Genomic DNA, 25,344 nt, shown 5'->3' with positions numbered 1-25,344 from the left:
GGCTTTTTTTTCCTTTGTGTAAGGGATAGCATGGATTTCATATCTTCCTCCTCCCTCCATCCACAGCAGCGGGTAAAATGGAAAAGTTCAAAATAGGAAATTTCGTGAAACCTTCCAGAGAAAAATAATCATGCAGTTGGCAAGGTCAGGACCCATTTTTGGTAAGTGAGTGTACAGTGCTGTCTGCAGTTGCACACTGGTCTGGCACATGAGTTAACAAGTGCAATTTCCATAATAATAATAACAAAGTAGTGAAACATCTCTTAAAAGTACGGAGAAAGACCAATGTGCTTTGAAGAAAATTGAGCGCTTTCACCATCACTGAAGTTCAGTTATAAGTAGTTATTACATTGAGGTGTACTAATTGGGGCAAGATGTAATACCAGTTACTATTAAATATTTAAATTTTAATAATGCGTTATGAAATATGAACAATCAAATGTGTTCATAGAATCATTAGCTAGCAGAATAGAAAGACAGGTAGAATTAACGTGATGGATATATGGTATTTTGCTCTGCATTATAGTCTAAACATTGGAGAGGAAATTATTAATTTTAATTTTTGTCCTGGATTTAGTTCTTATTTTTTTGATTGTTTCAGTATCATCAGGTTGTATTAATTAATTATATTGAAGTTTGAGTATAAATTGTTAATTTTAAATAAATTGGTCCCTCTGGATTGATTCCAGGGCTAAGGTATGATTTCAGATAGATAAAGTAAGCCCTTTCTGGTGGGGCTTGCTCGCCTGATGTCACAGGTATATTTTACATCACTTTTGGCAAACACGGTCCTGGGTGGACATGTCAGTAGTGTGAAATGGTATAACCTGCTTCAGGGAAATGTTTCATATTCTAGACCTGTTTCATGTCAAATTGCCTGGATGGTGCATGAGAAATAAAGTTAAAGGAGCCAAGTATTCATTGAGAAATTGGAGAAAACAATACTTACAAGCATTACAAAGGATTACATTGTATGAAAACTTTTGAAGGAGGAGGAAAATGTTACTCTTTTTAAAAATGTTTGCTTAATGTAATGGAGATGCCTGAACATTTTGCCTGAAATCAGTGCTGTGCTTATTATGTTTGTTATAGAACATAGCTCTTTTATGTTTATGACATTTCATTGTAATTGCATTAATGAAATAATTGTAGTTTATACTTTACTAGAAGTTCTTAACTGATGCTCTTACTTCAGTTTGCAGAGGTCTGGTGATCGAACCCATGCGATGCTGTTTGGAGGTTTCAGGTCACACATAGACATAGCATTCATTTAACTTCAGAAGACTTTTCTTTGAGTGAAAATCTTTTCCGTGTTGGCTTAGACTATCTTTTTAAACATTCATTAAATCCTATATGATGAGTTATTGATAAAGAAAGAAAATCTGTTTTAACTGAAACTTATTTAAGCGAGTCTGTGTTATATTATCAATCACATTTCCCTTTGGCTTGCAGGAGAAGTTTCATTTTTTTCTCTCACTGGCTGCACCCTGGTAGCTGAGAAGAGAACTTAACCTGTGCTGAGAAATCCTTAGAGGATTGTATGAAACCATAACTGTTGAATAAGTAGGCTTTACCTGAATGAGAAGAAAGCCAGTTTAATATGTTAATATCCGAGTCTAATATCCTTGTGTACTGCAGATTGAGCTCTCAAATGTTTGACTGTTTCACTTTTACAGTATCTGCAGCTCCATATCTAGTTTTATGCTATATAACTGTATAAAAATGCAAACAATTTATTATATGGCCTTTATTTTGGGACTTACTGGTTGGGTAAGTCAGTTGAAATGATTTTTCTGTTCACGTGATTGATTTCTTTTGACACATGTGGTACCAATTAGAATAACTTCTCCTGCCCATCATCTCTTCAGTCTGCGCTACTGTATCAAAATACTTGATTAAACCCACCTTCTGTTGTTGTAATGCAAACCAGTTGGTAATAGTAGGCAATATTGTCAGATTTATTGAGTGAGAAGCAGCTTTCTGAAGATCTGGCAATGCAGAGAAAAACATGACTAGATGGATAATTAAGTTGAGCACAGTGGAATTCAGGATTAAAGTAAGCTTGACGTGGGAGAAAATGGCATGCCAAAGTTGGTTGTGTAATACAGTTTAAATTAGGAGATCATTTTCTTCTTTATTTGAAGCATCAGTTTCTGGCTCTAGGTGCTTTACCCCATCCGGAGACATACTTCAGTGCACATCCAAAACCGCAGTGCACAACAATAGCGAGTTCCTCAGTGTTTTTGCAGAAGATGCTCTGATGTGGGCTGACAAAGAAATTCCACAGATTTTGTTGCAACACAGAGTTCCAGGTTCTTAGATAAAAGATGGTTTGTTGGTCATAGAGTAAACCTCACGTAAAGAGTAAACCTCACATAAAGAGTATGCTATTCAGTTTGTCTTGTAAATGCTCTTCTCAAGCAACTTTAATGGCCACTCTGAGAAACTGAATTTCTGTGGCCAAAGTGCTTCCAGTACTTGGGGGCATGGGGGAGGGAAACAGGAGGGTCCTCGCTGTGACAGAAAGTGTTGGAGGAACTGGGCAGTGACAGCTTGCTCTGGGAAGCGCCAGCGTAGTGAAACGTCTGCATTTCACCTGTCTGCCTTTGGGCTTCGTCACTTGTTGAAGAGTAAATAGGTCAGATTAAAAGAGTATCTGCAGAATTTGTTTGCATGTAATAAGGCTTTAATAACTTGATGAATCATGTTGTTTTGTCATGTCAGTACTATAAATGCTAGATGGTGGAGGCTATTTGCAGATTTGTGTTTGGGATGCGTGATATGTAAAGTTCATCGATCTCGAGTACAGCAAAGGTCACAAATGATACAGTGAACTAACATTGTTTTCCCTGCTTCTCAAATTCTTTTTTTCCTTTTTCAAAACATGGATAGCAGGAATAATTTGTCACAGTATTTACTTTTTTGTTAAATTTCTTTCTAAAACTGTTTCTACACTGAAAGTCTTCCTGTCAGACAATTACATCCCTCTTTTGTTTTTGCTTAGGCAGAGAATGCACCAAATGGACCAGAATGTGGCTATGGTTCTTTTCACCAGCAGTATTGGCTGGATGGGAAGATAATTGCTGTTGGTGTAGTTGATATCCTGCCCTACTGCGTGTCCTCCGTCTATCTGTACTATGATCCAGACTATTCTTTCTTATCTTTGGGAGTCTACTCTGCATTACGGTAAGAGGACATTTTTGTTATCTGGTTAGATGTAGTAGTAAGAATTGATATTTGTTGCTAAACTCGAGCTTTTATTTCCAGTCTAAACATATACTGTTAAAACTATCGCTAGCAAAGGGGTTTTTTTGTTTTCTCTTTTTTTTTTTAAATTCTCTAGGGTTGGTTGCATTCCAAATAAATTTTTAATTGTCATCCTTGAATAGGGATGTATCTTTCTAGTTAGCTAAAGACTTTTAAAGATTAAAAAACCACTCAGACGAAATACCTAGTTTTTATTGCCCCTGAAAATAATTTAGTATTGCTTGGTTTCAGCAGGAAAAGCCCCTTTTTTGTTTGAATAGAAATAATTTTTCCTTTGACCTTTTTCTTAGCTCAGTCACTAAATGAAATTAATCACTTTTATAGTTTTATGCACATTGAGATCATAAATAATAGAGTACCTAAAAACCGTTGTCTTCTGAATTAGTAGTCTCCTGGTGTACTAGCACCAAGTATATTTTTCAGGTATGTTAATCTCATTATCTTTTTCTTTAGAAAGCCTGGTGGAGCAAGTAATCCTATGAATCTAAAGCCTTAAATTAACTATCAACCTAGTCTTGTAAGACATTAGGAATAGTGAGTAATGCTTTACTGTGAACAAGACTTGTACGCTAAATTGCAAGTTACTGTTTTTCTTCCATAAGCAGTTTTATGATTCCTTTATTACTATGAGGAAAAAACCCCAAAACAAGTGGAAATATTTGTGCATCTCATTTTTTTTTTCTTAGCTTTTTTGCTTCTCTGTTTACATGAAGTAAACTGGTCACAGACATGTGGTGTTCCTAGCTTCTCATGAAGCAACTGGGTTTGAACCTCGTGCCAGACATGTCTATTTTTAAGTTTCCCTAGGTCTGAGAAGTTCTAGCAAAAGTCTTTACCTGTTGAGATTTACGCTACACTCTTTTAGGCATGAAAGAAGCACTAGAACTGAGAGATCCAGCTTCTTTCTCCAAGGCATCCTCTTGAGAGGCATCTTCTCTATAGGTGGAGCTTCTTAGCTGTTGTTTGGTGTTACCCACCAGGATGGGTAAAAGGATGGGACTTTTGAAACATGTAAAGTACAAACATTATTTTTAGGAAAACTCTTCCTACCACAGTTACTTCATATACTTTTGTGTTAACTAATAAACTATGTGCAATTTAATCCCTTGGAAGCCTAATCACTCATAATTTGTTTAGATCTTGATTAGGATCTTTTGATTTCCTAAGAATCTTTTTTTTTTTAATTCTCCTTTTGTGTGTATTCTTCTTTGTAGTGGTGAATTTTGTGATTTCTGAATAATCTTTACATGAGTTGTTCAAATGTGTACGTCAAAGGGGTTTTCCCACAAAATTCACTGTTAAGTTTCTGACATCAGTCTAACGGTTTATTGGTGCTGAAATGAGGTGCTGCAATCACTCCTCTTCATCTCTGCTCTATGCTGGGCTTCTAGCAACCATGTATTTAGGCAGTTTAATTTACTGAGCAGAAGACTGTTTGCTTTAGCAACCTGGTTAGCGAGCTGAGTTGGCTCAGTGAAGAACCTGTTAACACCAGAGCTGGTGCAAGAGTTGTGATGGAGCCACAGTGTGCAGCTGAGGATGGCTGGGGAGGGAGAGAGCAGGACCTCCCCCTGCTCTCTGGTAAGCTTAGATCAGTTAAGTCCTAAGGTGCAATTTCTCTGAGTATGTCACCTTTAATAAGAGCTGATAACATTGCTTTTCTGCTGGCGCTCCCCACCTTGTTCTAGAATGGTCCTTTGTGAAGGAGAAACTGTAGAATCATAGAAGAGTTTAGTCAGAACGGATGTCTGGATGTCATTTTCTCCAGTTCCAGCGCAAATCAGGGCTAACTTCAAAGTCATCATGAGCATTAATGTAGCTGTTGCTGTAGCATCTCCAGTGGTCTATGTCTAAAAGTCTGAATTGTCATTTTTCTGAGGCATTCGGTGGCACTGGTGATTTTATAAAATTAATCAGAATTAACAAATGTAGAAAAAAAGTTGGAATTCCTATGATTTAGAATTGATTTTTTTCCTGTCTATTAGTGGTCTAGATTTTTAGAAGTATTTTATTATGTATGCTAGATACTTGAAATTAGACTTATTAATTTTTTTCCATGCAAGGTGAGCATATAACATAAAATACTAAGTCCTCCTAAGAGTTGTTTTTCAGTATTTGTACATATCACATTACTTTATGTAATACTAGACTGACATAATCCATGCTTTTGAATTCTTGAAATGATTTTAAATTTTCTACATAATAAATTTAAAACTTTGTCGGCGCAACATGCGTGCGTGGCTCAACTAGTGAAAAAGCAGCTTATAAATTCTGCAGCATTTAAGGCAATAAAAATGATTTCCCAACACTCTTGGAGGGAGCCAACCTTGTTCTTCTTTCAAAAAGGGAAAAAAAACTTGAGAGTTAGGACTTAGGAAGTTGCAGAGGAATCTGATACCTTCAAAGCTGTTGCCAATTTTACTCCAAGGAGGTTAAACTGCATTGCAGTGCTGTCACTTCCACTTCATACTACTTCGAGAATTTTTGCTGCTGAGTCGTAGAAAGGATGGGATTTGAAGATCATTTGAAATATGTAGGCGTTTAAGTAAAGAATGAGGGGAGAAGCAGCTACTTGTGAAATGCCAGTTTTACCAAAGGAAAAAAAAAATCATCAAGAAATATTGACTGATTCTTATTCTTATTTACAGGAAAGAGTTAAACCTTCCCCCTACTACCTAAAATTGTGAATAGTAGACAAGCATAGCATTCATAATCTCTATTTAGTAGGGCAAATACTTGAACTTCTTTTGGAATTGGGTTATGTAGCACTGAAATACTAAGTCTGAATTTTGCTTTCATGAAATGAGTATGTCTTCCCCACTAGCTGACTACTCTTGCCAAGCACTAACAGCCATCATAACTCTTTAGATGTGTATCATAACTGAAAGCTTTGCATAAAGGTAATTGCAAGTCTGTAGTCCCTTTTCCACAGGAAAGATTTAGGCTGAATGAATGCAGGTAGATGTGTCTTATGCCACACAGTGACACCTTATTGCTGCTCCTGGTGTAAAATGATGGAGTCGGAAGATTCTCTTGTGTTGGATCACAGCACACACTCCTGAAAAGTGGAAAGAGAAGCATGTTTTACCATCCCCTCAATAAAGCTTTGCCTGGAGTGGGGTTGACCGAATAGGTAAATGAAAGATAGAGCAAGAACTTGAGTTAAGGGTCCTTGCTTGGGGGATATCGCTGGGACCGCAGTAGACGGGAAGGCACTGGCAGTAGTTCTAAGCAAGCTGGCTTTGGCATCACATACACTTTGCTTGCACAAAGCTTTGTTGCCCGTGGTAAGACTTGCTGCTGCAGCCCAATTTTTACCTCATTACAGTATGGTCTATTTGCTTCACTTTCTTTTCACTTTGAGTCGTCTTGTTTTATTAGATCAGATAGTGTAGCCCAGTTGGAAAGAGTGTTTAAGAGATTTCGAAATGCAAAGATAATGTTTTTCCCTGTAGTGTTCCAGCTTTTTGAATTGCAGAAATGTATTTCTTTGATTAGGTCCAGCATGATCAGCATGGAACAGTAAGATTGCTTAACTTCATGCCATGTCTTAAAAATTATGTATATGAAGTGCATGTTTGTACGTTTTTGGTAGTTCATAAATCTCATTTTGGGAATCTGTTGTGTGTACCTGGATTTTCAGATATGGAGTAACTTCTAGACATTCTCAGTTTTGAACGGATGGATATAGATACAGAGTTATAATGAACTCGTGATGGTCTCAGCTAACTACATGCAGCTGAAATGTTGGGTTTTCAGTACATTTAAACATCCTTATTACTAACTTCATATTAAGTGATTAAAAAACCCCAGTATTTGTACATGCCTCCTAAATGCATGTGCTCGTACTTTCAATGGGGAAGGGATAAGAAGGTAAGAACCAACATCCATGTTTTATCAAATTTGTTACAAAAGTGAACTGCAAAGTTACAAATGTTATAATGAGCAATATAGTGGAAATAGTGGCTGAAACTTTGTAATACTACTACTATGTTTGTGCCATTAAAATAAAAAACAAACTTACTTTGGAATATGTTGACAGTGGTCTTTCAGAATAAATGAGAAGATCATACAGTCAAACATGGAATGGGTGAAAAATACCTTTTGTTGCGTAAAGAGGGATGTTTTCACATGTAAATTGCTAGAACGCAAATAATAAAACAAGCAAGAAGCTTATCCTTGAGGCTTGACTTTTAAAAATACTCCGATGTTTCCCTGAGCCACGTTAGCCAGTCTGTACAATAGCTGGGCCAGATTTCTGTAGAATTCCAAAGTACATGAATATGAAGAAGAAACCTGTTAAGAGGCCCTTAGTCACTTTTATTTGAATTTCAAGTCAGTCAATTGGCAGGACAAAACACAAAAATGAAAGTATTTTTAAACCTGACGTGGTGTTTTGTATTTGGGTGATTTGTTTGTTTGGTTTTAAACATTTGTTTTCAGTTTATTATCTTTGGGGTTTTTTTAAGCATTAGTTTAGAGTTTATTATCTTCATTCTTTTTATTTGATAGAAGTCTAGTCCTTTAACTAGGACAAGAGCCAGGTAGCTGTAAAATATTTCAACATGAAGAGGTAAAATGAATGTAAGAATTGTATTCAAAAGTAATTAGTCTTTTCTTTCCTTTCACAGGGAAATTGCTTTTACTAGGCAACTCCATGAAAAAGCTCCTGATCTCTGTTTTTATTATATGGGTTTCTACATTCATTCATGCCCCAAAATGAGATACAAGGTAAAGTGTGTTTTTACTTATTTCCTTAGTGTACTATTATTCAAAGCATTTGACAGTGTTCATAGTAATATAATATTTTGTAATTGTCATTTTGGATTTTAATGTAGACTTTATATAGTTAAATTTGAACGTTGGTTACTATTTAACTTGGCTTAGGATTTTTTTTTTTAAATTTAGCTGCATGTGGTATTTATTACAAGTTGGCTTAAAAGCAGCTCACATGGGGAGGTTTTCAAGGCTGTCAGATAATAGTTTGTCATTTGGTTACCTGGCTATCTCATGTTTACAGTCTATCTTCCAATAGACTAAAATTCTCTCTTTTTTAGGTTTGCATATTTGTGAACTGTTGCTTAGTGACTCTAGGCAGTGATAACATGCCCTCATGGGCTTGGCTGTACTTCGGTTTTTCCTCTTTGTTTTTTGTTAGAGGTAGGGGACCTGCTCTGCCAATGAAACCAGTGAGAAGCTAGGTTAGGAGCCATTTTGAGCCAGGTAGCAGATTTTTGTTGAAAGGGTCAGGAGAATACACAGAACACTTAGAATAACCATTCTGTCACCAAACCTCCTTTATAACCCCTGTTAGCTTCAACTTTGTTTAGACCTGAGTGCCTAGGGGTGTCTCTTCTGTGTTTTTTAGGTCTTGTGAACGTGGTATTTCTTTGTAAATGTATCACTGCTTTTTGAATATTATGATACTATTTCAGAGTACAGAACATTGATAGATATTTGCTGAATATTTACATGTAACCAAATATATCTGATAATGATGTGGAAAGATACAAAGCTTGTGAAATCTAGAGTAAGAGGTGCAGTGTTTTCTTCTCTTTTTTCTTTTTTCTTTTTTTCTCAAATGTGCTAAAATCTGCAGTGTTTTCAGCTAGTTTTCAAATAGCCAAAAAATTGTGAGACTCATTGAAGTGATGCCAGTGAAGGAAAAACCATTTCAGCTTTTTTGTGGCCTACCCTACAGGTGACCATGATGGTTCAGTCTTCTGAAAATAACAAATAACAAATCCATCCTTCTCCTTTTGTTAGAAGATGTTTGTCTGTCCTTCCCCACCTCACCCCCCTTTGCCAGCTTGAGTTTATCATCTACATCTGCTGGCCAAAGAGAATATTAACTTTGAGGGAAGCAAATGGGTGAGTTAGAAGACACTGCCTCTGTCATCTAAATCATCTTAAAGGCAATCGTATCACCAGCTTGAACCATAGGTTATGATTACTTGCTCTACTCATTGGAAATATTTAAAGTTTGGGATGATTTGTTCATGTTGAGAAATTTAACATACCTTGTCTATTCTACAACCTGCATTGTTCAAGACTTGTAAAAAGAATGCATTTGGTTTACTAGGGCAAAAAAAGAAAAGAAACAAATCTGACTATAATGGCAAAAAGTGTCCCAGTTCTGAAAGATACCATTGCTAAGAAGCTCTGGGTTCAGCTGCTTGTAGTAAGTTTCAATAAAAACGTGAACTTTGTATACATGGATTAAGCAAAGCTCATACACGAGCCAATGTATAAATAGCAAACTATTTAAATATGAAGATTAAATGCTGTAAAATGGAGCTAACCTCAGTAGTCACTATACATCTGTATTTTTTGCTATAATGTGGTATCCTGTTAGGCCTGTGCTGTTATTTGAAAGTGATTGCATCAAGAATATAAGATTCTCACGATGCTTCTAGTTTTCATTCTCAAATAATGGAAATTGAATAAATTATAGAGGGAGTATTTATACTTTTTAAATTTTTTTTTTCCACAAAAGCTTCTTTTCTTCCCTTGCTTAGACTTAATGATTATTTGTTATGACTGTGATTTGGTAGAATATATATTTTAGTCTTCCAGAAATGTATACATGTTGATGTACTTAAGTAATTAAGTGTGGCCCAGTATGAGAATTACTGGGGCAGGGGAAGGGGAGAAGAAGAAAGCCTATACATATATATTTAGAACACACAGAGTAGCAGGTAAGTAACGCTCTGTGTTGGGAGAGTAATAATTTAATAAATGAATTGTAAGGGGTTTTATTTTATTTTATATTTCTTTTCCTGTGTATATTTGTTTTAGAAGTGGCTAAATGTAATGCAATTGAAAATCAGGTTGACATTAATTCTGTTGTTCCACTTCACCCTCACTGAAATAGTATACTGGAAACAAATTTTAATACTAAGCTCTTAAATGCGTCTGGATAATGCTGCTGCTACTCTTGTGAAGTGATTGGTAGTGGTAAAGTAGGGTGGGTAAGTACTGACTTTGTGGATTAAATAATTTCAGTAATGCCTGGTTGACTTAGAGGCATTACACATTGAAGACTTTGCTTTATTACAGTGTAATACGGATGTTAGAGGCTCCCTTCCCTTAATGATATTAGTGTGGAAGAATGACAGCTTGTAGGTCACTGTTGTTAAACTGATGTCAGATAAGCAAGTTAAGGGAAGAAAAGGAATGAGCTGAAAAGCTAACCACTGGTTTTTATCCTCTGCTTGTAATTTTCTTTGCAAATTATTTGTCCTAGGATGTTTAGAATTGGGGGCTAGGCACAGTATCACTTCTTTATATAAACAGTGTCTTATGAAGAACACGTGCATGCTATACTTACTTACAGTGAAGTCACAAGATTTTGGAAGTCTTTGAAAATTTTCCTTCTAGTCACAGATTGTGATCAGTGGAAATGCCGAAGCTGACGTTTGCATTTGATTTTTGACGGAAACGCAGTACTAGACCACTTCTAGCAAAGATGCCTGAGCTTGACTACTGGTTTGTACCAAAGAGCTGTCTCCCTGCTGATTGAATTGGGATGTATAGGGCACAGTGACTTTATGACATTGATTTAAGGAGTTTGACAGTGTTTCATTTTGCATGGAGTACAGCTCAGTGTTCTGTACGAGACGTGATCGGAGTAATTGGGGATCTGTCCAATGAACTGTTGTACTCGCATTACAATCCAAGACTGATGCACTAATGTTGTGCACGTGAGAGCATAGCTGGATATTCTGGTTTTAAATATACATGACTCCTAGATTGGAGGTATAGATATCCAACAGCAAGCATTAAAGCCTTGTTCTGCATGGGTACTTTCTTGGAATGCAAATTTTAGACTTCTCTTCTGGAGTCTAACTTTTTTGTGGATGTAAAGTAATAGTCTTAATATGATTTTTTTAAAGCATTGGTAATAGGTGATCATATATACTAGTGGCCAGGCCGTATATAGTAACAGCTTCTCCCCTCTGCATCAGATAGTCTTAATTATGTTGTGTGCTCGAAGGAGGTCCAAGGCATTGATATGATATTTTGTTGAACTATTTATTTTTTAATAAGGCTGCTAATATGCTTGTTCTGCTTTCTATACAGTTCTTAAAATGCTGTCTGTATCTTCATTTGAGAAAATTTCTTTGAGCAGTCACCTGTGGTACGGCCAGAACGTCAGACCAGTTGCCCACAGCACAACTGCGCTGTGCAGCTGCTGAGTATTTTTAGCCACCACTGAGCAGGTCAGGGGCTGAAGTGACAGAAAATACATTATTGGGGGTCAGTGTGTGGCCTTTTCATCTGAAAAACTCTGTTTCCACCAATGGTACAGTTCTGGGCACAAATAGTGTGTAACCCAGTGGAGGCCTGAGTGTCCTGGAAGAGGGTCCCCAAGTCAAGATTCCTGTGGCTCAGTAACAGAGTTGGAGAATTCTGGTTTATCAGACAGGAAGATAAATGGTTAAAGAGTATTCCCCCCTGCCCCGGATCAAACGTGATTGCAGAAGTTTTTAAAAATAAAGCTCCCTTTTGACTCACTGTTCCCTTCCCTTTCCTTTTGTTCCCAAACAGCTTGTATTTGATTGCAATGTGATTTTAAAACAGTGGAGTACTGGTGAAATTACTTAAGATGGGGGAAGGGAATATATTGCAATATCAGGCTATTTTTTTAGTTCCCAGCTTTGCTTAGGTTTGTTCCCATGTATGGGTTTATATTTATGACCTGGTAAAATAAAATCTACATTAAATTGAGACAAAAGGATTTCTGTAGTCCTATTAACTATGTTAATATGGAAAAATCCTATGAAAAACCTTAAGCAATGGCTTTGTTCCATTTTTTCTGGGTAGGTTAGGGTAATACAAGATTAAAATGGTTCTCTGATGAAATTCACGACCTTGTGGTAAAACTTTTCAGGCTCTGTTAGATGTGGTAGTTCTTATGTTGGAAAATGGTCTCCTGGAAAGTTTTTCAGGGCTCATAAGATGCAAAGTCTTTTTCCTAATGCATTTTGGAGTCTGTGATAAAATTTTCAGTGTAAGAAAGTATTTTACTGTAGGATGAGGTTGGTCTTAGGCTTGCTTCTCATGTATTTAAGTACTGTATCTGTACTTGTTAATGCTTTTCAGTTAAAGACGTTTGTTTACAAACATAGAGTTACAGAAATAACCACCTTTAGTGAACAGCTGTATCAGAGAGATGCTTGAGAGGATCTTGGATTTTTTTTTTTTTTTTCCTGTGCTGATATTCTGTCTGCTTTATCCTTCATCTTTCCAAGTAAAAAATTTTTCTCCATGGCTCCGTTACTAAATTCACATTTTCCAGTCACTGCTGAACTCTGTGAGATCTTTTCTGTTCTTTCCATTACAGGTCTTTGATACTGATTTTGAGTTTTGTGGTGGGTGACACTAAATAGATTTTGGGTTTGTGCTTCTGGTGTAAAGAGTAAGTGTACTTGCTGCTGTGCATTTGCCATTCAGACATCTGTTGGCCTTAAATCAAGTTCTCCTTTAAGTTCTTGTATTGGTGATGTTTTCTATGTGAGTTTCCTTAGTTCTGGGTTTTTTGAGGTTTTTTCAGTGTCAATATTTGCATGCAAATACTGCAATTGAAGCACGTATTGTTACTTGTTTTGGTCAATGATCTGCTTTCCCTGAAGCCCTCTGCTAAGATTGTAAATAACTATCAGCGTACTTTGAAGTGTGTAACAGATTTAATGTCTTCTTGCTGTGTTTTCTCTGTGTACCATTTTAAGACCATTCTATGATGTGAAGAGGTGTTTTGACTGAAACCTTTATCCAGACTTGTATGCAGGCCAAAGTAAATGGAATTATTTCAAACAGTCTCCTTTGGTATCAAGGCATGGCCAGACTTCAGATAGATGGAATACTAGAAAGGGTTCTGAAATGTCAGAAAAGAAACAAAAGGCTGATTCAACTGTGATTAATCATTCTTAAACTAAATACCTCGGACTGACTGTGGTTGTAAGCGGTGCCCCTGGAATTTTATGGCACTCGAGAGCCAATTTCTTTGGCTGCTTTCAGGAATTTCAGCATCACTCCTGCAGCAGTGAAATGCACCCAGTGGTAGCCTGGACTTCCATGTCCACGAGATCCACAAAGGTCTGGCTCGTCCTCACTTGTCTTGACTCTTTCACTGTTTCTGACCATGGAATTTAGTTAACCTTTTCAATAAGCTTGTATTTGCTGTGTAAGCTGAAATGTGTGAGGGAAAGAGACTTAATGTGATCCTCTGTGATTTTGGGGATATGAGCACACACTGTTATGGTTCTGCCACTGAGCGGCAAACAGCTTTGCAAAATGTGTCACTAGTTCCACACAAGAAGAGCTGGCATTTTTATACCTCTGTGTGTGATCTTTTTATTCAGCATGTTTTGAAGTTGCTACCAGCCGTCAGCCTGCTTTTCTCACTGGTGTTACTATTTACCTTGATAATGAGAAAAAATGTTAAGCTGAGAGTTGTTTGGAGTACTGGAGTTGCTCTGCTCAAATCTGTTAGGACTTGTACCTAGTGGCTTTTCCAGGATTAATTTTACCAGTTTATAGGAATAAATATGCATTCAAATTAGTACAAAACTTTTTTTTTTGTATAAATGGGTCATAAATAGTCGACTAAATATTCTGAAAAGTCAGTACTTGTTATAGGGTGCCAAGTTGTTGCTTGCAATACCATTTGGTAATAACTGAAATATCTGGGTTGAAAAACCATTATCTGCTCTACGAAAGCAATACAAATTTTGGCAACACAGTGGTTTTGCTTTTACAGCAAGACTGTTGAAAACAAACAGCAATATAATAAAGACAAAACCATATTATAATAATAATAATAATGATGATGATGATGCCCTGAAAATTCTAAGTTACAGAAGTGGGGGGAAAATCCCTGTTCTTCTGTATGTCTTATTAAATCACTTTTAACTGCCTCCCTTCTTACTTCCTTCCGTTTCTTCACCGGACTTCCCTTGTGGCCAGGATACTCTTCTGCATTAGCATCAGCAGCTAAAATTGAACATTCATTTATTCAGAGCTCTGAACTTACCCCATGTGTTCCCTCTAATGGTTTGGGTTAGTGACTGAGGGAAAGAAACTACTCTGAATTACACTGGAGTTTTGGCATTAAAACCCAAAGGGATTCTATGAAATCTTTTAAAGTGGCTGACCAAGACTTCCAAAAGTATTTTGGATGATTGACTCGGTGTACATGTGTTAAATTCTTCTGAAAATCAGGTTGCTTTAATATGCCCTCAAGTTGTAACTAGTGCAAAAATTCCTCATTTCTCAACATATATTTTATCAAATGGGTTTTGACTACAAGGTTGGCTCTCTGTTTTTTGGATTTGATAAGTCATATGCCATATTCAGGATTGCAGTGTCCCTCATCCCCTTTTTTAATCTCTTTTTTTGTTTTGTTCCTTTGTTCCATAAAAGCTTTCTCCTTTCACCTTTCCTTATCTGGAAGACTCTTACTAACTACTTAGAGCCCACACTGAACTAAACATGTCGGAATAAACAACTGTGAGAATATGGGGAGAATAAAAAATACCATGGGTCAAAAATTATTAGTTCTTTACTTCTTGTTGTAGTGCCAGTGATTAAATATTTAAAACTATTTCTTATTTACTCTGAACAGCATCTTACAAAGCGTTTGAGGCCACTTTCTAGGTTGCTTTTCTTTTTTCTGTAAGACATTTCTAGTCAGGTTGTGAAAATACATTATGATGAGCATTCGAATGCAGGAATAAGGACATGTGCTGTTCTGGATAGCAACAGCCGTTACTGAATCCTGGCAGTAGATTTCCACTGAAAATATGATTATTAAAAGCAGAATATCAGTTTCCATGTTGTTTTCATAGCAGGTAAAGATAGTGACTATAATTACTTCTTCATTTTTTTTCCTGAGATGCTGTTTTATACTGTGTGTAATTGGTAAATTATGGTAGTTCTTCCTTGGTGCAAAGGTTGAAGCTGTGCTGAATTTCACACAGCATTTGCAGAGTTAAAACCAGTTGGAATCCCATTTTTCTACTAGAAACATGCACAGATCCCAGCCATATCTATTTTCTTAACTTTACTTTTAAAATATTTGCAATCAAGACTTATTTTTTTGTCAGTTAGAACTCCCTTGGGAAAAATGTGAACATGTCCCTGGGGCTTTATTCTTCTAATTTTGAAAATGTGGACTTCTTTTCAGTTGTTTGCTTGAGTTTAAGATGACTGAAGTGTAGCAGAACTGAAGTGAAAATAATATGTATATTTATGCATGTTTGTATTATTTGTAGGCTTTTATCAGGGCAGAAAGAAATATCTGTTGTATAGGTCTCAGCTGACCTCTGAAGTGAACAAGTCTCTTGTTAATGTACTGCCCCTTGAGAAAATAAACGTGTCAAAAAGCAGAAATTTTGGGGTGTATGTTGTACAAGCTTCAGAGGAAATGTATCTAAAAGTAATTTCCAGAGTGAAGTTGTATTTGTGAGACATGGCCTTTCTACAGTTTCAGCTGTATACCTGTAACTTTTTATTTAATGGGTCTTTGATTACAAAACAAATTTCCTTAAACTGATTAAACTGTTTTTTTGGTGCTTTGCTTCTCTATACTGGAGGAATAAATGTTATTAATTAGAAGTAGGTGCTCTTAAATTTGTTATCTTCTGTATGAGGCTTGGATCAGGTTGTGTTATTTTCATTCAGTTTTTAAAAAAAACAAATACATCCCTCCACCCAAAACCACCCAAACAAAAAAATCCAGAAGAACCAGTTGCCATATAGGTTATTTCAGAGAAATGTTTGAAGTCATACACTTTGTCTTTTAAGTAATTTCAAACATGAGGTGATTTAAATATCAGCTTGAATATTGATGATTTACTGATTTTGATGATGATAATTTTGATGCTACTCATGATTTTAATAACTACCAGTAAAGATTCTTTGTTCTGCATAAAACAGGGATATATTTGTGCATAAGGAGATATATATTCAGGATTCACGGTTCAGATGTTCTGAAGAATAAACATAGAAATGTGATAGAGATGGTATTAACTACCTACATAGGCACAATAGCAGGGATAAGTTCTACGCCTTTTACATGTTACAAGAATTTTATTCACTTGGGCCAAATTCCCTATAGTGTTTCTTTAATAAATGTGATTTTGTTACTTTGTGTGAGGCTTAAACTAAAATCTAACCTCATTTTCATAAAAGCACAAGAATAAGAGGTATGGTTTGTTAAATTGTAGGCTAATTCTGTACGAATGGATGTTTTCAGAGTTGTTAGAGGTAACTTGCCTGTCTCTGTCAAAAGGAGCTGCTAAAAAGATTTATTCAGGATCATGTTAATAAACCTGAGGCAAACCATCTTGTGAATGATAACAGCTGGTAGAACTTTATCATGTCTAATTCATGACTCTGCATAGTCATAAATTCACTGCTTATTGCTGACTTATACTAAATCTTATTTGAAGGCTTATTTGGGGATTCCATGGCAACCATTAGCAATTAAAGTGAGAACTGTAAACTGTGAAATACATAGACAAAAGAGGTGTGGGCTTTGTTTGTTTGTTATTTGAGGGGGAATAGTATACTTCACAATTCATGTGTCTTTAATTTTTCTTCTTCATCTGAGGAATGAAGTCATAATTCACGTTTCAGAATTTTCCAGTTATAGTTCTATAAATCCATTAGTCCTTGCTAGTAAATGTAAGAATGCATGGAATTGACTGTATTTTTAAAGTTTCTAAGAAGCAAACAAATTAATATAGTGCTGCTTTGTGAGCTTCACTTCAGTTTCTGTTGATTTGATCATTTTTGGATGGTCCTCAAACTCTAGTTAACATTTTTTACCTCTAAATTTTGTGTCTCTACCGGTCTCTTTGTGCATATTCCTGAAAATGAATGAATTTGAATATGGAGAGATGGACATCTTACAAAACCGTGATGTAAAAAGTTAAAATATATTTATGAAGATAATGCTCTTCACTTTTCTTAACATAGTCTCTGTGTGAAGTTGTTCATAGCCATGCCAGTTTTCAAGTGTTGGGCAAAATATCAAAGTTCTTGTGTCCTGGAGAAAAATCAGCCCTTTAAATCTGTCCCTGACGTGTAAGTCATTGAAACGCTGGTTAGTTTTATCTATGCATCACATTTATTGAATCTGGCAACACTTGGAGTATTGGATATCTCATTTACCTTCAAATCTGATTGATTTTACTGTATTCTTTCTTATTTTTGCTATTTTGCTGATTATATTAGCTCTAATTAGGCAATATTGTCAAGTGGAATTTATTGGGTCTGAAAGCCGGGAACTTAGGCTTTTTCCTGGCTCTGCCGTATTTCACCTTGTGGTCTTTACAGTAGGAGCTGGCTGACAAGTCAGTTAATCTACACAAGAGATGTTTTTTCTCCTATTTTCCAGGAAAGATTTAATGGTAGATACTTTAATGAGGTCTGGTTTTACTAAGACCTCATTAATTTTACAGAGGTATCACAGTACACTTCTCTGAAGTGTTACATTTAATCTAGATGACAGTTCATTATTTTGAATGATTATTTTCTTTGTCTGAGTTTGTTTAGCTGCTGACTGTACTGAGTCTCCAAGTAAAAATATATTAATGAGGTTCTATTATTTATCCTCAGTCCTGATATTAAACGCAATGCTTCTAACAGTGTAGTTTGCAAAAAGTTCGTCATCAGTGTTTGAATGGGAACAAGAGTCCCAGATTCCTATAGCGGGGAATGATTTGGAGCCAGGAGGGAAAAGTGGAATCATAGAAAAGACATGGGGGATTATGTAGTCCATCCCCTTACTCCAACGCAGGTTCAACTATATTTGTGTTAACTTTTAAGACCCGTTGGCCGTATGTGTGCCAAAGGTCTCCCTTTAAAAGCTTATACACATCTCTGTGTGTTAGTGGTTATATACTTATATAGTCTTGTGCCTTATTAGTCTTCCCATTGAAATTCTTTTTCTTAATATCTGACCTGAACTTTTGTTCCTAAAGAATACTACATTTTGTCCTACCTATCATACACATAAAAATGTGTTGGGTTTTTTTTTTCTTTGCAACACACTTCTTTATAAACCTGATGGTTACAGTCATGTCTGTTCTTGGACTTCTCTAATTTTTGCTAAAAAACCCAGCCAACCACGCACCAAACCCCCCTCAATTCCTTTTTCAAGTCTCATTTTTTAAGCTTCTTATCATTCTTTATGCAGTCTAGTGGATTTTCATCAACTGACGCATTTCTGTCCTAGAGAATGGTGTCTAAAATTAGGCCTTCTGTCTAAGGCCCTCATGCTGAGGTCAGCTTCTACCATTTGCTGTATATAACATGAGTTAGTGCTTTCATTGTACTAAGGAAGATAGTAGACTCTGGAGGCAAGGAGAAAGGATGGAAAAGAGAAAAAAAAATGGGAATTGTGTGTCTACAAAGTTTTCAGAATGGGCTAAATTGAGACATGGGCTGAGTTATTTTTAGTGACTAGTGACTTTAGTCACTAAGTGGCTATGAAAGCACATGTTGTATATGCTCTTGAATCTCTCTGCTCTTCATTCTGGCTTAGCTAAGTCTCTGTTGAAGGTTGCATTTTTCTTTCTTCCAGGAGAGAATAAAGCATTAAATGAGGTGACAAAATGTAGAGGGTTTTATGGTTGTTCCTTACGGTGCCTAAGGAGATCTGGATGAGTTTTATCTTCCTTATTATAGTAAATTACTATTTATAGTAATACAGTAAATTCTGGAAGTGGCAGCTCAAAGAAAATAGCAGATTAAGAATAAACAAAACCCAGAGCAAAGCTGCGTTAGTACTGGATTGCAGATGATGGTAATTTTATTGTGTTTTCACACCACCAGCATATCACTAGTAGGGGAGGAGCTTACTTCGTGTTACCCTGTGGTAGCCACCAACATTACTCAGATGCAAGTAATTTAAAAACAGATTTATACTCTCTTTAGTTGGTGTTAGAGGCAGTAGTCGAAGTTTGTGGAGCCTGGCAGGCTCTTGGATGGTGCTGTGTTTTCACAGACGATAAGGGCACTGGAGCTCTGAGAGATTGCACAGAGCAGGGTCAGTGGAGAAGTGAAATATTTTTGTTACAGCTTCTTTAAAGCTTTTTCTTAATCTAATAAAATCAGTTCCCAAAGGCTTTCAAAGGTTACCTTATTGGGGAGGCCTAGTGAGACCTGGGAGCTTGGTGAACTGTTGTCTTTTGAGTGCAAAATGAAAAAAAAAAAACCCACCAAAAAACGCCAGCACAAAAACCCCTTGCTGTTTCCAGAAGCTGCCCTGAGGTTTCTACTTATCGTGTGAGAGAGTTAACCACTGCAGAAAACTTTATTTTGTTTAGTTGTTTTCAAATGAATAACTGAACTGTTCTAAAAGGAATGACCAAAATTGTTAAGAGTAGTTATTTGCTGTGTTAGATGTGTAGTATAATTTGGGGTTTCTTACTAGAAATATTTCAAGGGAGTAGATCTTATTTTTTTTATTAGAATATTATCCTGTTTGCTTCCTTCCCCTTTCTTGTTTGGAAAAAAAGTGTTTTCACAAACAACACTGAGCTAAAAATGAGGAAAAAAAGGGTATGAAAATGACCCCATTGTCAACTAATTGAAGAAGAATGGGTTTGTGGAGCAAAAGCACACAGGAACCAAATTCTCTGTTCGTCTCAACACAAATGTGCTGTTGTTCTATGAATGGACAGAAGACGAGATGAGATTTTTGTTCCACTGATCTATTGATTTTATTTATTTATGTAAGCAATTAAGGCTAGGGTTCTGAAGGGCTACTTAGTGCTAATATCGTCAATAAGGTTGATCCATGTTTTATTTTATGAATTTCTTTTTTCTACGTTCTTTCCATTTTAGTCTTTACCAGTTGGCGTTGTGTGGCTTGCTATTAATTATTTTTAATTATCTTCCATTCAGGGGGAAGGGGAGGAAGGTGGAGAGGTGTTACAGTATATTTGGGGGAGGCTTGCTACTCTTTGCATCCTCCATTTCTGTCCTATGGTGGCAGTGAAGGGGACTGAGTAAAATGCTGTAGTGCTGGCTGAGAGCCAGAGAGCCTGTCCCAAGTTCTGCCATTGCTTATCAGTTTGGGCAATCTGAGGATGCTGTGCAGGGGAATCAGGTGGGAAGGTCTCCGTAACGAGAAGCTTTGGGGCTGCTTCACCACAATTCCTGTGAAATTAGGTGTAGCACTGAGAAAGGATTGAAAGAACAGCACCTGTGCAGCCTAAATTATTGCAAGATGGTGTTTTACGTGTTTCTCATAAATCGTTGTGTGCTTCTAATAGAGCTCAATTTCTAAGCCCTGACTGAAAATTTATTTTAGAAGATAAATTGGTTTCTTTCTCAGAACTGTATCTGTTTTGCTGTTTGTTGCTGATGATGGTTTAGTAGATTTAAAAGCACAAAATGACACACTGTCAGTGGGGGATGGTAAAAAAAGCTGTGTACCTTAAATGTTGTCTTGATTGCATTGATGACTGAATTGTTAGTCCTCAAATACCTGTACTAACAGCCCCACCTTCTGATGAAGTTGTAAATTATAGCACATTTACCATCTTCACTTGTGATGTGGGAAGAAGTTCATGTGATGATCCAAGAAAAAAGATGCTAATATTTCTCAAGCCAATACCCGTTAAGTTGGAAAAGTTGCAAACTGCCACAAAAGTATCTAAAATCTAGTAAGCTACAAGCTAAATTCTGCGTAAGATGGGCTTTCTTTAATCTTCTTGCCTCTGTGGTGGTTGCATGTCTTCAGAGCAACAACAAACAAGAATGAGGGTGAACCTTCTCCCGAGAGTCTCTTAGAACTGCAGATGTTGTTCCTTCCCTGAGATTTATGAACTCTTTATGGATTTACAGCCAAATCTTTGGCTCCTGGCTGCGTTAGGTTGCTCGGACAGTGCAACACCAACAGAAAACTTCCCTGAAGGGGCAGCTGGAGAGCTTCTGCAGGGGGTGGTGGTGGAGCTGGAATGTGCCACGCTTCTGCCAAGCCTCCTCATCACGACAGCCTCCCAGGGCCCACTGCCACTGCCGTGCGTTGGAACAGCTTTAGATGCCACCAAGGCTGAAGAGGAGACAGAAAAATTTAGAAACATTTTTGGCCACTGCCCTTTAGCGCTGTAGATCTGGATTAAACTATTGTGTCAATATTTATTGGCATATGATGGCAAGCATTGAAGTATTTATCATACTTTGTTCTGTGTTTTAGAAATGTGTTAAAAATGCATGGGAGTGCATGAATACAGTGTGGAGCTTTATTGGTTTTAGAATAAAACAAGGTGATTGTTTGGGCAATTTTTAATTATTTTAACTCTAAAAAGTGAGGACTATAAACTGTTGGAATGTCAACAAAATGCTTGATTTTTATAAATGCATTTCTAATTTTAATACTCCCCTAATCCTGTATTTGGATGCATGTTTAAATATACCCTTGAATTACCAGGTTTTGGTATGATCAGGACTTAACGTAGTTCATGGTATAGTTACTGATTCCAACCCGTTTGCCTTCAAACTTGTTTTCTTCGGCGAAGGTAATTACAAAGAAGACAGTTTCCAAACATCTGGCACGAAGAGAAAACTGAAGTGTTGATGTTTCAGCTCAAACGCTTTGGGGATACATAATGTTAAACAGTATGTTTTCCTAAACATGCAAGTAGACATTTGTGTACCTTTTAATGATAATAATTCAAATGAAAGCATAATAGTGAATCTGTCCTAACCATCTATGAGAATAGTGTTGAGCTTGGGCAGTTTTACAGAGCTACAAGTATGCACGTGTACATTTACATTGCTAATAGATGCAAAATCTGCATGGAGAATTAGTGCTACAGAATTTGCTACTATAATTTCATTTTGTTCCATTTTGTATAATAAAAATGGATTGACTTGACAAGAATTCCAGTTCTATAAGTTTAATATTTTGTTTATAATTAAGGAGACAGAATTCATTAACATAAGGAGGAGTTTGAAAACAAGTCAATGTCAAAAAGAACATGTTGAAAGGATGCAATTATTTTTAATGTAGTGTGTCCTCAGGCAATTATCATTCCCTGCAAAATAGCTTGACAAAAATTCAATACATGTCTCTAGCCATATTTTCTATGTCTTATTCCTACATTTGTTTAGTGTTCCTATATTTGGATTCTTTCCCCACTTATATTTAGCATGGTCCCAGAGGGACTCAAATGCATTGAAGCTCAGAAACTCTGGGCCTCTCGCAGTTTAGTATTCTGGTAACTAATATAGCTACAGCCTGCTTTTCAGTTTTGAGTCTTAAGGCGGAGAAGATGAACAGAAGCTGGTACGGGCTGTGGTGGCAGTTCAGATTCTGCTCTCTGCAGTGTTTGGGGGTTTTGGCTCTTACAGTAGATGTTTGCGTGCGCTGCAGGGGGGATGTGATGCCTGGGTGCTTTGCTTTGCCCATTGCCAGTTTTGGAGACCACATACCATCTCTTCTATGCTGACAAAACTTACAGATTTTTGCAGTAGAGATTTTTGTCTCATTTTGAGACTGTTGCAGTGAGAGCAATACTGGCTTGTGTTCAGATGTGTGGTTTGTGATCTCCACATGCTGAAATGGTCCCAAGGTGAAGTAGAATGGTCTCCTGCTGAGAACGGACTCCTCGGAGAGCACAGAGAGGCTTTGTTTACAAATTCTCCTTTCCCAGCAAACAAAGCAAGCTTGTTATACAAATTCACTTGACAAACAAAATGGACCTAAAATTAGAATGCTTATTTCATGAATGAAAATTTACTATGAAAATAAACATATTTAGGAACAATAGAAGAAACTTCTTTTAAAGTGTGCTTTTGTTGATCCAGAATTCTTGTACAGATACTTGTTGATACTTTATACAGATAGCTGTTGATTTACTTGCTCTTAGGGTTTAAGTTCTAACACGTGCTTGGAATACTGTGGTAAAGTGAGCCTTTTTATTTGTTTGTTCATTTTTTTTAATCTGCAGATGTAAGGAAAACAAGTAGGTTTAGATTTTTTGGCAGAGGTGTGTTACTCTGTCCTGATAATATAAATTGTAAACACTTAAACACTGAGTTTTATCATTGCCTTATTTGTTCCTTCAGATTTTTAGTCTGAGTAACATATTTTTGTGAGTGTTAAGGATGTGTTAACTTGAATTTTGTAATATTATTTAGTCAAGATCCTGCAGAAATGAAGTTTTTACTAATAAGCTTTCCTATGCTCTTTTCTCTACTTTGTTCTACAACTTTACTCTTTTCTACTATCCTAAGGTTACTGTTAACACCTCTTTGTGTATATGTACCGCTGTTGTTGCAGTTGTTTCTTCAGTACTGGGTTGTGTATATTAGAATTTTGAATGACTAAGGGTAAATGATTTGGCTTTTACTAGGTTTTTTTATTGTTGGATTTGAAAAAAACATATCAAGTGTGCCATATATTGGTAGAAAGCTTTAAAGTTAAAAATCTTGTACTGTTTTGAATTAATAATTCAGCATATTATTTCTTGTTCTTAGATGTATGAAAGCAAATAGAAATGAAAAAAGCTAGAGTGGCAATTTAAAAAGTGTTGTTGTTCAACATGATTTAGTTGCATAAATACTATAAATGCTTTTGAAAATCCCACACAGCATATCTTAATCTAAAGCCAACATCTCACATCTGAATTCTTAATTAGGAGTATATTTCAACTTGTGAATATCAGTGTTTCACAATTTGAAAAGCTGTCAATTAATCCAGTATTTATTATGTCTTCAAATATTCCACAGACTGAGTCAGTAGCTGGGCATGAAGGTGAAGTATGAAATTATTTATTCAGTATAAGACTACCATCAGCCCAGACTTTCCTGGGTAGGTCTTATTTTCTTGCCCTCAGAGTCTTGTCTGGATAGATTTTTGGCAAGTTCAGTGTGTTTCTATCTGAGTTCTTGGAAACCCCATTAGAGGCAGAAGCAGGACTCTGGGAAAGTCTAGCACAGAGGTAGTTTTCCTGGTGGTGGTGCGATGGGTATAGTTGGTAATGCAGGGATAGATCTGACACGTAAGGCTGAGCAGAAGAAGGGGCACTGAGTAGCAAGTTCTAGCCTGTGCTCTGAGCAGCCCTGGGCTCATGGGTGGTTGAGTGGGATGAAGGGTTGACTTTTGGAGCTGGGAGAAGGGAAGGTTTGGTGCTCCAGGGAAAACTCTGAGGAAAGTCATTGGAGAGATGCTAAGGTGGAGAAAGCTTGGCCACTGATGAGCACTGATACTTGCTGGGAAAAATGGCACAAGGTCTTGGAGGTAACCACAGAACACAACAGCTGTAATGGGGAGTTTGATTTCAGAATAGACATACAGGCAAAAAATTGTCAAAAACATTAAAAATACAGCGAAAGTCATGGACAGGAAGAAACACAGGTTTCTGTGCACCCTGTTGGTGTACAAGAATGAACAGTTTTATCCAGAAGCCAAGAATCTGCAGTTGGGTTAAGCTGTGAGAGCAATGCATGTGTGTATAGAAAGAGTGAACTGGAGACTTCATAGATACCTGAAAAGTAAATACTATATCTTGCTGTAAAATATACCCGCTTTTCTCTTGTGTCGTCCTTTAGAATTATTGCTTTAAAAGTGAGAAAAAACAGACTTGAAGTGAGTCATATGAGTAAGGGTACCAGGTTTAGTCCCTGTTACCTTCTAATTATCACAAAGGATTAAAAAGTTAGTTTGCATCAGTTTACTTCTTGGTACCTCATATTCACGATCAATGTTTTTAAAAAATAAAACAAAAAAATTATGCGCACTGCCCTCATGCCCATTTCTGTTGTGCTGGTGGTTTAATTCTGGTGAATGTTAATTTTCTGGTTCCCTGTGCAGTTGTGCAGAAAAATATTTTAAAACATGCTCACTTTTCTTTACATTCTATCAATTTAATTTTGTGTTTGGCTAATTTTTTTTCCATTAAATAAACATGGTCTGTAGTGTTTTTACTTTGATAACTAGATAATAGAAGCCTTTTTGACAGGGCATTAATTTAGCTTTCCTGTGGAGTATGTCTGTAAGCTGCGTAGATGAATGCTGTTCTTTTAGATACGGCTCCAGCTAGTGAGGCATTAATG

At 36.6% G+C, this 25,344-nt stretch overlaps 1 protein-coding gene across 6 annotated transcripts in view; it reads left to right on the top strand.

Annotated features, from left to right (window-relative positions):
* The window catches only part of ATE1 (arginyltransferase 1), an 86,287-nt gene that overhangs the window by 27,633 nt on the left and 33,310 nt on the right, over window positions 1-25,344 (top strand). For all 6 annotated transcript variants that reach the window (XM_074831440.1, XM_074831443.1, XM_074831445.1 and 3 more), the window contains 2 exons: window positions 3,005-3,186; window positions 7,899-7,998. In XM_074831440.1, coding sequence (XP_074687541.1) covers window positions 3,005-3,186; window positions 7,899-7,998 — 282 coding nt within the window. The remainder of the gene's footprint in view (window positions 1-3,004; window positions 3,187-7,898; window positions 7,999-25,344) is intronic.

Source organism: Strix aluco, chromosome 7 (genome assembly GCF_031877795.1).
Source record: "Strix aluco isolate bStrAlu1 chromosome 7, bStrAlu1.hap1, whole genome shotgun sequence".
Classification (NCBI taxonomy): domain Eukaryota; kingdom Metazoa; phylum Chordata; class Aves; order Strigiformes; family Strigidae; genus Strix; species Strix aluco.
Note: the sequence above shows the minus strand (reverse complement) of the source record. Positions and strands in the feature narration are given on the sequence as shown.